Raw genomic sequence first — 13,928 nt, forward strand, 5'->3', positions numbered from 1 at the left:
TGTTGTTGTCGTAAAGAGTGCGATACTTCGTTGGTGGAACCTTTTTCACTTAGCACGTCTCTTTGTTTACATATATATTAAAGGTCGATAAGTGGTAGAGACGAATTAGCGCACTTGTAAATTCAATATTACATTTTACCACTAGATTTTGTTGTGAAGGAGTTCGTATAAGTTATATAGTCGCAAAAGAATGTTGAACTCAATTCATACACGCAACAAAAATTTATTATGTGCACTTATGATACAAGGATAAGCTTATTAGCGGGACGGGAGGAAGAATGTACTTAGTATAAAGGGAAAAAAATTTCAACCAATTCGGAAGAGGGAAATGACAAGACGTACAGAAATTCCCATTGAGGCGTAATCGTGTGTGTGTGTGTGTGTGTGTGTGTGTGTGTGTGTGTGTGTGTGTGTGTGTGTGTGTGTGTGTGTGTGTGTGTGTGTGTGTGTGTGTGTGTGTGCGTGTGAGAGTGTGTGTGTGTGTGTGTGTGTGTGTGTGTGTGTGCGAGTGAGTGAGTGAGTGAGTGTGTGTGTGTGTGCGTGTGTTCCTGTATGTACCCAGTGGTGTATTGAGGCAGACACACATCAGGTCGAACCAGTAGTTTTCCACGTCCTCTGCGCTGTTGAACGTGTAGTGGCGCTGCTCGAAGGGTTTGTCGAAGGACTCTGTGACGAGCCAGTAGTGAGGCTCGGCGTTGGTGGTGTCGACGATGGAGGCGTTACGCATCACGTGCACAAACACCTGGAGCAATGTAGACATGGGGGTGAGGAAATATGGGAACACTTGAAAAGAGAATTTACTTTTTTCTGGTTATATTTATATAAAAAAAATAAAATAAAAAAAGAGTAAACAATTATTGATATGGCATTTGTGCAAAATGTACAACTTGTTCACAGCTACATGTACAAATATAGAAAGGCCCTGAGCTGTTTGTGTAAACTGTTGGGAAGCCTTTACATAGAAGTATATAGGATTGTTTCTATATATTTGGGTACACTTTCTATGCTGGCATGATGCAATATCAACAGACTTATCATGCGTTATAAGTTAGTTAGTTATAAGCACTTATAAATATTCATTTTATTTTGACAATGTACTTTTACAATACTCGTAACTTACGCCCTTTGACACAACTCTTTAATACTTTTTATAGATAATTTTTTACTAATAAGTCCTTTGAACAAGAACGCTTTTGTCTTTTTTATTGAGATACACGAGGTAAGGATAATAGCCAAATGAAATGATGTGTTTTATGAGGGAATGAGATCAGCAGTCACATGTTTTGGATGTTTGTGTGACTCGTGAATGTGTACCTGGTCTTTCTCCTTGAACTTCTCAACATGCCCAAACTGCACCAGACCCATGTAGACCAGCTTTTGGAGGTTCTCATGGAAGGCGAAGATGTATTTCCTGAAATAAAGAACCCATAAATACCACATGTAGAAATCATAGTTACCAGGAGAGCCAGAAAGCTAAATAAGAGTAAAAGTCACCGTTTGTAGAGCAGCTGTCTTCTCATTCTGGCCGGCAGCGTTCGGATGAGATGGTGTTGCTTCACCGGGTCGTTGAGATGTTCCTCCAGTCCTTCCACCTGTGGTCACATGGGTTTTTATATGTGTGATTAGTAGGGCTGTCAGAGTTAACAAGAAATATTCAATCTATTTTCAGTAAATTAGCTTCGCCTGTTGACTGTGTTCAATATATCCAGTTCCTCCATTAAATTAGATTAATGTTATAATAACTTCTTGGTACTGTATAAATCAATGCAATACAAATCTATTAAATTAAATAAAGTAATTGTTGGAGCAAAGTGTTTTGTATTGTTTATGCAATTAAGACGTTTCAAGGAACATCTGTTTGCTGTTAAATATATCAGAATCAGAATTCCTTTATTTGTTCAACAACGGGGAAATGTGCGTTATTACTACATCAGAGGTATAGTGCAGATAGAGTGAAGAGAATAAACTAACATTAAGTGACCATATTAAGAGTTAGCTGGTACTGTTAGGAGAAAGTATATGTAAGGACTCTCCTTCCAATGATACAGCAAACCTGACTCTCATCACCTTTTAAATAACTTTGTGGAGCTGTTCTGTAATTTAATACCCAAAAGAATATGTTGACATTTTTGAAAAGTTGCAAAGTATACACTGAAAGGAAACAGTATTTTGTTTCTTGAGCATTTGCTCCAGAGGAAAGAAAAACTGACTTCTGACACAGATGAAATTTGAGGATCATGTGACCAAGAGAGGAAATATGTTTCCCTACAGAGGGTAAGTGAAGTGAATAGCACAAAAGTCAAACAAATGTTTGTTTTCTGACCTTATAGTTGACCTGTATGACCTGAATGAAGATGGAGAGCGGCATGCAGAGCAGGATGTCTCCGACCATCGCCCAGCCGCTGACAAACCCCTTGTGCACACGCACAGGAGGAATGAATTTCTTCCAGGAATCCTCATCAGAATACACTACCAGAGACACGGAGACGATAACATAAGCAATTTTGTTAAAATATCAAAAACAACTACAATATGCGTACCGTTATTCACTATATTAAAAAAAAAACAGTATCCCACCGTGGTTCTGACACAGACAAGAGTCATTGACTAAGTTCAGATGCACACTAGTTTTCTTAATTTGATCAGGCTCAAATCAAAGCATATTGTGTTTGGGTTTTCAGAATTAGGCTTATTTTAACACGTAGAATTTTCTAAAAAAAGACAAGTGGGATTTTTAGATATTATTCAGGTTTTAGGGAGCCTTCTTTGGACTCAGCTCATTCTGAATATGCATTACATTCTTACAGCAGTTTACGACACTTGGCCTCCTTTATAACCAGCTCTGTGCATTTTAAACAACCAACTAAACAACAATGTGTAAGGCTGGGCTGGAGATGCATTTCAGAAGTAAAAGCCCACATTTCAAAAGGTATTAAAGGTCCCATGTCATGCTTTTCCAGTTATTATCCGTCCCCTTGTGTGTTATGTAGCTTTTTATGCATGTAAACGGTCTACAGAGTCACAAACCCTCAAAGTACACCCAAATGGACAAATCCGTGGACTTCCTCACACACACACTCGGCGGGACGTTACGAGGCTCGCTGCTGCGAGGAGCGGACAGTGTGAGCTGGCTTACTGGTGTGGAGACACCTCGCCGTCTCAGTCTGCAGCTGAGAAAAGATTGAACACAGCACCCAGACCCCACGCAGCATTCTCATCTGTTTGGCATTACTGGTGTCATTTTCTGGTTGCTAACAAATGCCGTTGTAGGCGTGTGTGTGTTTCGGGCTGGGTCTCGCTGTCTCGCAGACGGCCACTGGGCTCATAAGGGGGGGGGGGCAAGAGCTCCAACAAGGCGTGTAGGACAGAGAGTGAATACACATACTACACAGAGATGCTGTGTGAGAAACCAATGTGAGTTTGGAACATTGAACAATGTAAATCTATTCTAATAGATATCAGTAGAAATGGCCATGACATGGGACCTTTAAGACATTTGGAAATAACAACGTTTTTAAAAGTGGTAGCAGGATGAGAGCTGTGTTTGCAAAGTCCAATAAGTCTGACACCGGTTGAAAAAAAATCACTCAAATGTTATTNCACACTTTTCAGTCACATCTGTTCCACCTCAGGTTGCTGTTAAATTCAGACAAGACAAAAGTCATGTTGTTTTCAAATAAGAAAAAGTTAACAACTGTTCTTCCCTGCATCATGTCTGCACAGCATAAGCCATTGAAGCTGTTAAAACCTTAAAACCTACAGATACTTAGGCATCACTATAGATGAAAACCTCTGCTTTAAACCTCATATTGACAATCTGTTAAGGAAACTGAAATTAAAACGGGGCTTCTTTTTTAGAAACAAGGCCTGCTTCTCCACAAGTGTGAGGAAACGGCTTGTAGCAGCCACATTTTTGCCGCTCTTGGACTACGGGGATGTTGTGTACATGAACGCCTCAGCTCACTCCCTTCATCTGCTGGACGCTGTTTACCATGGGGCTCTGAGGTTCATAACCAACTGTAAACCCCTCACACACCATTGCACGCTGTACTCTTTAGTCAACTGGACATCACTATCAATGCGCAGATCACTGCACTGGTAAAAAAAACTCATCTATACCGCTATGCTTGGACTGCTGCCCCTCTACATATCCACTCACACAAACAGTACAGCTATAGCCTACGATCTAAAAAAAACATCACTCTGTCCGTCCCCTCAGTACGCACTGTGCTCGGGAAAAAAGCCATTTCATACTCTGCCCCCTCGACCTGCAACACACTTCAGCAGGATCTTAAGCTGACCAGTTTGATACCCATTGATTGATTGATTGAAAAGTTTATTAACAGCTTGTATATTGGGTACGGTACAGTACCCATCGCAGATTTTAAACTCATTTTTAAAAAGCTGGAGAAATCATCTGTGGGTGTTTGCACCTGCAATATCTGACTACTTTTTACGATGTTTTATTTAATTATTGCCTCTGTGTTTAGTGTCCTGTCTGTCTGTAACTTTGTGTGGTAGTGTTACCACTGAACAGGTCTCTCTTGAGAATGAGACCTTGTGTCTCAATGAGATTCACCTGTATAAAAAGAAAACACCTTTTGCAGTGTGTATTCTGATTACACATGTTAATATAGGTAAATGCTAAACCAAATATTGACACAGAATACTTTAAAACTGGACGTCAAAGGAAATAAAGCAACCAGGACCCACCTAAAAGGGAATTATGATTTCATATGATGTTGTTCATTTTCCAATCGCACATTTTTAAACAAATGTTTACAATGCTGCCAACACTCTTACACTTAGCCTAGAGCTTTCAGCAACCCTTACATCGGTTTGTTATTCCAGCCTTCCCTCTACTCTGCATGCTGTAAGCAAACCCATCAACCCAGAGCAAAGTTCAAGGCTTGCACTACGGTCTCCTCCATCGACTCAAATGTCCATGAATTTCATCTTTTAAAATGATGTTAAAACTTTACATTAGAAAGGCTTTTTTGTGAACGTGTAGAAATGTTTCACCTTAACAATGACACACATATTTTAGCCTGTGGAAGAAAAAAAAAGAATGTGTACTTGTGTACTTGTAACACACAGGATGGCACATCAAATCATCATCTTTGAATCTGTTCCTCACTATTGATATCATATATGCACATTGCACAAACTAACTTTTAACATCAGCGATTGGATGGACTACTACATCCATTTAATACATAACAAATACAAACATGGAATCATCTTGTCGTTTTTTCAAAGGTTATTCAGCTTGACAAATAAAACATCAGGCTTTGCAATGTCCCTATTTATGCCAGATTAAATATTAAAGAAGCTGCTTTTTTTGCATAGATAGAAATGTGTGTTAATTGATTGTCGATGTCTTTTGTAGATATTAGTTTCAGCACAAAACAATTCAAATCCATTTAAATACGGCTGGGCAACATTGAGGTTATATTGATCACTGATTTAAGACTAGAGTTTCAGAAATTGGATATTGTAATAATATCACAAATGTTGTCTTTTCTCTTGTTTTGAAGGCTGCATTTCATGAGCGTCACTTTGTTAGGAAAGTGGTGGGGCCAATTTCTCCAGATATAACATCAGCATAGTAGAAGACTAAAGATGTCCCTCCCCTGGTTATTGAACCTCGAGCACCTGCATGAAAAACAAATGCATAGACCTCTGGACCACCACAGTGTTTTCAACAACTATAGGTCTTGCTGTGAGGTCATTTGGAGTGAATTTGTACCTTTATGCACACAATGAGCACACAATGAATGGAGGACAGAACATGAAATAAGTAAAATAATTGATTAATTCATAAATACAGGAATACAAGAATAAATAAATGTGTAAAAAAACAGAAAGAAATACATTTGGAAATAAAAATAGGAATAAATAAACACGTGAAAAAATTGGAAAAATGGGACATTTCTGCATTTCATATACCAGAATATTCCCATTTATTCGCCTGTCTGCCCATTTTTATTATTATCCATATCACTTGTCATTATTTATTAAAATTATCATTGAGTAATTATTTTGTAAAAGCACTTTTGTAACCCTACTATAGCCGTCACTATATCGATATATATAGATATGTGGTCTTGGTATTTGGCAGTGGTGTAAATGACATACTCAAGTACTGTACTTAAGAACAATTTGATACATCAAAGCATACATAATTATAATTAAAACATGTCATTTATATATTATTCTGGAATGGGAGAATCTGAGTAGTTGGTACTTTAAGTGTATTCTGATGCTAATACTTTTCTACTTTACTTCAGTATAATTTTACTTGTAACGGAGTATTCCTGTACTCTGGGACTTCTACTTTTACTGAAGTATAATATATGAGCACTTCTTCCATCTCTGGTATGTTGCGTTTCTTTGTATCCCCCAGTTCTACATGTATTTTCCGTGGATCTTATTTTGAAGTTCGGGGACGAAGCCTCGCCGGAAGTGAGCTCCGTTGTTGTAGCTCTGCTCAGGCTGCTGGGGAGGAGGAAAGCTCTGGCTGTGATGCCGCTGGATGATGGCTGCTTTCGGGATCCTAAGTTACGAACACCGGCCATTGAAGCGGCCCCGACTCGGCCCTCCGGATGTTTATCCACAAGATCCAAAGCAAAAAGAGGTCAGAATTTACGATTTGCGGTCTAAAAACTACAATAACAAGGATTTTTGGAGAAAAAATTCCAGCCAAGAAGCTGCTCAAGCTAACAGAAGCTAGCCTGTGTAGCTAACAGCTATAGACGATTTGGGCCTAGCAATAACAATGAACAGCACCTAGTTGTCAGTTTGTTAGCTAGCTCGCCACTTGGAAAACAACCGGTTCGTTGGACAACATCGTTTGCTAAGCTAGCTCTTGGTTGGTAGATGCTATTCGGTTTGATACAAATTGCAACCAGCATTTAGCTTTGTGATGGAGAAACAATTTTCCTTCTTGATTGTGCGTGACTGGTTAATTGTTTGTTCGCTTGATGTTTTGATCCAACCAGTTGACGTTAGCTTAACCTGCACAGCTAACCATATGACCTGCGAGCTGTACATTAATTTAAGATAACGTCTTATCTGTGCTCAGTTTAAGATTGGAGTTTGGCCTAGCTGTGAAGAACTGCTCGCTCCTGGTCTATAATTAACCTTATCCAGGTCACACTCCAGGTTTTTCCTTCTCAAAAAGACAAATTCTCTCATTTGTATATATCTCTCATTTCTCAATTAAAAACTGTAAACTCAAATGTACATTTTATATTGTATTCAGTGTTTACATTTTGTGAGATTGATAGGCTGGCCTTTAATAATGTACACTGCCTTCAGTCCTGTATATTTATATCGTGTAATCAATAGATATGCTCTATAGATATATATCCTTCCCTATTGATATATATGTTCCCTTTTTTGTTTATCTTTAACTGCTGATATATGTATCTTTACTGTTTTTTTATTGTATTATATTTTGTATTTATTTATTATTTTATTGGGCATTGGCTTATCTACTTGCTGCTGCAACAAAACAAACAGTGGGATCAATAAAGTATATCTAACCTAGATGATAGTCTGTTGATGTAGAAGGAACACTTGCTTTACCTTTTGGGGTTTTGACAACGGTGATGCAAAACTCTCTAAGGATGACATGTCATTATAACTGCTTCCTTTTGACAGCAGTCTGCAGACCAAATAAGGCACATATGCTGATTTTCTCCAGCTAACACTAGTCTGGCCTCAGAGATTATGAGATAATGTACATCAACATTACTAACTTTGAATAAAGTGATTTATTTTTCAAATGGGCATGGCTTTATTTTATATTTTAGCAACAAAGCAATTCAAATGTTTTCTCATAAAAAGGCTTTCATTTACAATACAAATGGTTAGTAAAGGGTTGAATGGAATAAGAAAAATCGTAGGGTAAACATTAGACAGGTTAAAAATGCAAGAATTTGTATGAATTCAGTTCATAATACATAGATTTTAATGTGCACTAAAATATGTTTTACTTTCAGGATGAGTTGACTGCACTAAATGTGAAACAAGGATTCAATAACCAGCCAGCTGTCTCTGGTGATGAACATGGCAGTGCCAAAAATGTCAACTTTAACCCTTCAAAGGTAAGGCCTTTAGCTCAAGACCTACACTTTACGCCACTTCTAGTTATTTATTTATATTTGATTTAACCATCATTTATGTTTCCCTACAGATTAGTTCAAACTTCAGCAGCATCATCGCAGAGAAGCTGCGGTACAACACATTTCCAGACACAGGGAAACGTAAACCACAGGTCAACCAGAAAGATAATTTCTGGCTCGTCACAGCAAGGTCACAAAGCTCCATCAATAATTGGTTCACGGATTTAGCGGGGACTAAACCTCTGACACAGCTGGCTAAAAAGGTAAGATCCATGCATAAGTCTATAAAGCCTTTTTTGCTATATTATGCATTTTCTTTGTGTTAAACTGCCTGTATACTTTGCAATACACTGGCCTCCTCTCTGCTGTGCTTTGTTTGGCTGGTCAATCGATGTGATTCTCTTCACATCAGTCTGTTTGCTCTGATTTCCTACTATTTACATTTGGAAGGGGCTTGGATTTCACCGAAACCAAAAATCTTCCAACCATGTCAATGACAAAGGAGATACACGTAATGTAACTGGTTAGAGTACATAAATAAAAAAAACATTTTAGCTACATGATAACAATCACTGATAAGATCACATCCTACAAAACAAATGAAAATATGTTTATTTTTGGGTTTTTCTGTCATGAGTTAGTTTAGTGGTGGCCAAACCAAGATTAATACGATAATAAGATGCTAACATGTTGAGTGTTAGCATGTTGGATTCAAAGCTAAAGGTAGCATGTTACCGTTCCTAACTGTTGCTACTTTAAGTAAAAGATGCTACAATGCTATCCTGCTGTTGTCACAAGGCTAATAGCATACAGTTTCGCATTAAAAGTGTCTTTATACTGAAGAAAGCTATCCAAGACTAACGATGTGAAGATTTGTCCTACCCTAATCAATCGTATAGAAAACATGATTTAGTGTTTGGACGTGTAATGAGCATCACAGCCTCAGGAGGGCCGCTAATGTTACTGTATACTTATATCCACACTATACCTATAAATAATGCAGATATATCAGTACACATTCATTGTACAAACACCTCTTTTTTTTGCAACGTCTGCTATAAATCCCTTATTATCTCTGAGCAAGGCTCAATAAATGTTTGCTGCAGGGACAGCCTGGGCAGATGTTGCTAACAGATTAGGTGAGGAGGGTCCTGAAGTGTATATCACCGCTTTACGTGTAATTACTGAGAAAGCCAAAAATAGACAATGAACGTATGCGGTGATAAAAATGAAGAATTGCCCTGGACGGTTCAATTTTACCATCACAAAAAGAGAACAATGCAGAAAGGGTAAGTAATGCAGCGTTTGTTTACTTCTCGTTAAAACAAGTCTATTGTTTGTCTTGTTTGGGTGTATTGACCCAAAATACAATGAATGCTGTTGTTTGTTAGTGGAAACAGGTTTTTATAGCTGTGTTGTTTATTTTTTGACTTGGAAGTCTCTTATTAGATTGAGGTATTTAATGTTCTAACAACAAATGTTTACTCTGTAAGTTCTCTTAAGTGACAACAAATAGGTGTTTAATTGTTAATACATCAGTTTAAATTAGAGGTGAGCTTTCTATTCATAAATGTATGAAAGCTCTATCATTTACAACTATGCAGTAGTTCATGTATTTTCTGTTGTTCCTGCTTGCGTTTGTACATACATGATGTATACATATTTGAATGTTTTCTCAGTACAATTAACAATGTCCTTTCTTTGTTTATTAATTACTTTGACGGATCACTTCCAGATTTCTCCTACTGGAACTACTCTATTCAGACCACAGAAGAAGTAACATCAGGAAGTCAAAGCAGATGTGTTTGATTGATTTGTGGACTCCAGATTTTTTTTTTTAAATGGAAACAGGCAATGTTGGAAAGGAAATAAAATAGCAGACAATAAAAGCATTGAGACAATTTAGAAGTAACATACACCGAATGTATTTGGTTTATTTCATTTTTTGATTTTCCCCTTTCCCTTTTAGACCTGTCTATTACACTGTCAGCTGTTTGGATGTTGTCTGTATTTTGATCTTCAAACTTCTGAATAAAGGACTTGACCTCGTGTTTCTTGCAGTTATTTTTTCCTGATGTTTGTGTTGTTTGTGTTGACGAATTCCTTGTCTGATCACTCAACATTACTGATGTACATGAAATGTCTTTGTCCCAGGTTCCAATCTTTAGCAAAAAGGAGGAGGTTTTTGGATACTTGGCCAAGTACTCGGTCCCTGTCATGCGCTCGGCATGGATGATCAAAATGACCTGTGCTTATCACGCAGCCATCACAGAAACTAAAGTCAAGAAGAGGCATGTGATCGATCCCTGTATAGGTAAGCAAGGGAACATAATCGCCTGTTTTGAATAAGTGTTTTTAGATGTGTATCACCCTCTCTGCTCCCCTTCTATGGGATATTAGTTATTCAAGTTCTGCTTTTAAGATGCTTTTTTTTCTGTGTAGAATGGACTCAGATTATCACCAAGTATCTGTGGGAGCAGCTTCAGAAGGTTGCCGAGTTTTACAGACAGTTTCCCAGTCAAGGTTGCAGCTCCCCCCTCCCCGCCACCCCTGCTGACGTGGAGACGGCCATGAAGCAGTGGGAATACAACGAGAAGCTCGCCATGTTCATGTTTCAGGTCCGTTCACATGTTTCAGCTGATACATAGCTTGAATCAGAACGTTTTTTTCCTCCAGTGAAACATGCTCTTGTTGAAAGTTATTGCTGTGCTGAAAATAGTGCTAGGGGCATTTCGAGACTTGGTAAGTAATATTATTATTTTCTCTATGAGTTACATTACATTTAGCGAGAGTAGTGAAGGAAAAAATGCATAAAGGATAACATTATGTTTCTGATTTATGTTGTCCAACTCTGCCTCTGCATTTTTTACCTTCCTGCTCCCTTCATCCCTGTAGAGTAGACACATGTTCATCTACTTGACATTAAGATGCACTTGTGTTGATTTCTATCTTCAGGACGGTATGTTGGACAGACATGAGTTCCTCACGTGGGTGCTGGAGTGTTTCGAAAAGGTCCGACCTGGTGAAGATGAGCTTCTCAGACTTCTCCTTCCGCTTTTACTACAGGTATTACTCCCTCTCACCATTTAACCCTAACCCTAATTGCTTTTGGGAAACATGCCCTGCTGCTTACCATTCAAGCAGCTAGTCACACACTTGGTGCTGTGACAGACTTCTACAGCTGTCAACACTTCATCATGCACCAGTTGCGTGTCTTCGTCCACGGCACTTTAGTGGTGTTGACCTTTGCTGACAGATGCCCACTGGGGCAACAGCCGCTCATCTTGTTTCTCCCTCCAAAGTTGAGTGATGTTAATGGACACTGAGTGCTGGGGGTAATGCTGTGAATCTCTCTCTCGCCCCCCGCAGTACTCAGGGGAATTTGTACAGTCGGCTTACTTGTCACGGAGGCTGGCTTACTTCTGTACACGCCGCCTCAACCTGTTGCTAAGCGACGGGAGCCTAGGTCCCGGCACAGGAGGGCATCCAACCCATGGCATGTTGACGCAGCAAGGCAACGCCCTGCCCCCAACGCCCACCTCGCAGCCGACCGGAGGAAACCAACTTCAGACGGCCTTCACAGACTTCTACATCTGCCCGCAGCACCGGCCCCTGGTGTTCGGCCTCAGCTGCATGCTGCAGGTATTCATTGTGACTCATGTAGGAAATATAAAAATGAAACCTTAGTTCATTCACCTATTTAATATTCCCCCCCCCCTGTTTTTGTCCGATCAGAGCATAGTGCTGTGCTGTCCCAGTGCTCTGGTCTGGCATTACTCCCTCACAGACAGCAGGAACAAAACTGGTTCCCCCCTGGACCTGCTGCCCATCGCTCCGTCCAGTTTACCCATGCCCGGGGGCAACACTGCCTTCACACAGCAGGTACCTCCATCTCCGCTCACTGTACATCTCACTGTACATCTCACTGAACATTTGTATTTCTTTGTTTTTTGGCAATTTTCTCAAAGAAGCAGTACAGGGTAATAGATTTTTCCCACCACACTCCATATACACATACTGTACTGTCCTTCCTACTTTCACAAATCTATGTATATATTGACATAAAAGTGATTAAAATAAATTGGGTACATGTATAATAATGTCCGTATTCTTCCCTTAACCGTTGCAGGAAATGACAGCTAATGACTGTTGAGTAGTTTAGAAATCAAAAGGAATTTGTCATACTAAAATATTCTCCCTATGGGATTTCTAGCTGTTTTGAAACCTTTCCAGTTTGTTCAGGGAATAATTGCACCATTGCAAAAATATGAATTGCATTATGAAAACTGAAGTTAAAAATAAGAAACTAGTAAGACTGTTTTTGATTTGTTATGACCAAGTTTTCCTTCCTAAAATAAGTTTGTCCTTGTCCCCCTTCTGCCAAATGCATTGTTGACTTCCCATTACAAAGGTGGGGTTTTTCTTGAGGGGTCAGGATAACGATTTCTAACCCTTTTTTATTTGAACACAGGTTCGAACAAAGTTGAGAGAAATCGAGGAGCAAGTGAAGGAGCGAGGCCAGGCCGTGGAGTTCAGGTGGTCGTTTGACAAGTGCCAGGAGACCACCGCAGGTTAGAAACCGTTCCTATGTCTACTGCTCATGAGAACAGGTGTGTGAGGACAACAAGGTCAGTGTTGGAAATAACTCTTTGTTATCTGTTGCCAGGGTTCACCATCGGGAGGGTTCTCCACACCCTGGAGGTTTTAGACAACCACAGCTTTGAGAAGTCTGACTTCAACAACTCGCTGGATTCCCTGTACAACCAAATCTTTGGCTCGGGTCAGAGTAAAGAAGGACATGAGGTAAATATTGATTCTTTTTACCCTTTTCATATTTTCGACAACTGTAAATCCTGAGATATGTATATACGGTTTTTTTTGTCCTGCTGTGATCAACAGATAATGAAATGTGGCTACAAACCTCTCCGTTTTTGCAGGATTGTCTTATAATAACACACGTTTCTGTCCAGATGTCGCCAGATGATGACGCCGTGGTGACCTTGCTGTGTGAGTGGGCCGTGTGCTGTAAGCGTTCGGGCCGACACAGAGCCATGGTGGTGGCCAAGCTGCTGGAGAAGAGACAGGCTGAAATAGAAGCAGAGGTAAGAGAACGATTAACCTCTGTGTGACTCTGAAAAAACTGTTATCTCAGTGATTAACTAAATTACATTTCCTATGCTCTGGTAACAATGTAGCTAGTTGAACTCAGATTTTTTTTCCTCAGTGGATCTGGCCTACTATATACAGTGATGCAAACTTGTCACCTTTCGGCGAAATTCGCCGTTTTGAATCCAAAATAGGTCGTTTGTGTGATTCATGTAGATCTGCAATAAAAATATTTTTGGGGTATGGGGGGGTCTGGGACCCGGAGTAATCTGCGGCCGTCAGCTGTTATGTGCCATCATGACACGCATGGTGTTCTTTTTTATATATATTATAATGAAGTGCGAGCTGTGTGCTCGAGTCTTCCTGCCTGTCGGCTCTGCTCATGGATGTATAATAAGGCTCTGCTGCTCCGAGATGATGGTCTAGCTTCAGCAGCTACATTACCGTTCGTACGATGTGGGCCGGCCGGTAACCGGCAGGGCTCGACATTATAAATGGCCCGCTGGCCCGGAAGCACTATTTAGACGCCCCGGGCCAGCATAACGTACTTTCCACTTGCCCGCTCGGGCCACTAAAAATATTGCTTTAAAAAAAAGAATTGTCCTGTGGTATTGGTATTTTTACTAGCAATTTAGTTAAATTGTTTCGTTTAATAATGCTACAACTAGCGTTCCTTGAGTCGGTTGTCGTTGT

General features: G+C 39.7%; 2 protein-coding genes across 2 annotated transcripts in view; one reads left to right on the plus strand and one right to left on the minus strand.

Moving 5' to 3' along the window:
- Positions 1 to 2,481, minus strand: part of LOC104965219 (general transcription factor 3C polypeptide 1-like) — a 6,576-nt gene extending 4,095 nt beyond the window's left edge. Inside the window, exons 1-4 of the mRNA XM_010794178.1 lie at positions 2,324 to 2,481; positions 1,495 to 1,592; positions 1,315 to 1,411; positions 559 to 742 (exon numbers count right to left, since the gene is read on the minus strand). Coding sequence (XP_010792480.1) covers positions 559 to 742; positions 1,315 to 1,411; positions 1,495 to 1,592; positions 2,324 to 2,392 — 448 coding nt within the window. The 5' untranslated portion in view covers positions 2,393 to 2,481. The remainder of the gene's footprint in view (positions 1 to 558; positions 743 to 1,314; positions 1,412 to 1,494; positions 1,593 to 2,323) is intronic.
- A 4,004-nt stretch (positions 2,482 to 6,485) lies between these two features.
- The window catches only part of med12 (mediator complex subunit 12), a 39,055-nt gene continuing 31,612 nt past the window's right edge, over positions 6,486 to 13,928 (plus strand). The window contains exons 1-11 of the mRNA XM_010794179.1: positions 6,486 to 6,637; positions 8,007 to 8,111; positions 8,201 to 8,392; positions 10,284 to 10,443; positions 10,572 to 10,747; positions 11,085 to 11,195; positions 11,499 to 11,771; positions 11,865 to 12,011; positions 12,601 to 12,700; positions 12,796 to 12,932; positions 13,100 to 13,231. Of these exons, the coding sequence (XP_010792481.1) occupies positions 6,536 to 6,637; positions 8,007 to 8,111; positions 8,201 to 8,392; positions 10,284 to 10,443; positions 10,572 to 10,747; positions 11,085 to 11,195; positions 11,499 to 11,771; positions 11,865 to 12,011; positions 12,601 to 12,700; positions 12,796 to 12,932; positions 13,100 to 13,231 (1,635 nt within the window). The 5' untranslated portion in view covers positions 6,486 to 6,535. The remainder of the gene's footprint in view (positions 6,638 to 8,006; positions 8,112 to 8,200; positions 8,393 to 10,283; positions 10,444 to 10,571; positions 10,748 to 11,084; positions 11,196 to 11,498; positions 11,772 to 11,864; positions 12,012 to 12,600; positions 12,701 to 12,795; positions 12,933 to 13,099; positions 13,232 to 13,928) is intronic.

The sequence above is a fragment of the Notothenia coriiceps genome, unplaced genomic scaffold (assembly GCF_000735185.1).
Source record: "Notothenia coriiceps isolate Sejong01 unplaced genomic scaffold, NC01 NC01_scaffold00037244, whole genome shotgun sequence".
In the NCBI taxonomy this organism is placed as follows: domain Eukaryota; kingdom Metazoa; phylum Chordata; class Actinopteri; order Perciformes; family Nototheniidae; genus Notothenia; species Notothenia coriiceps.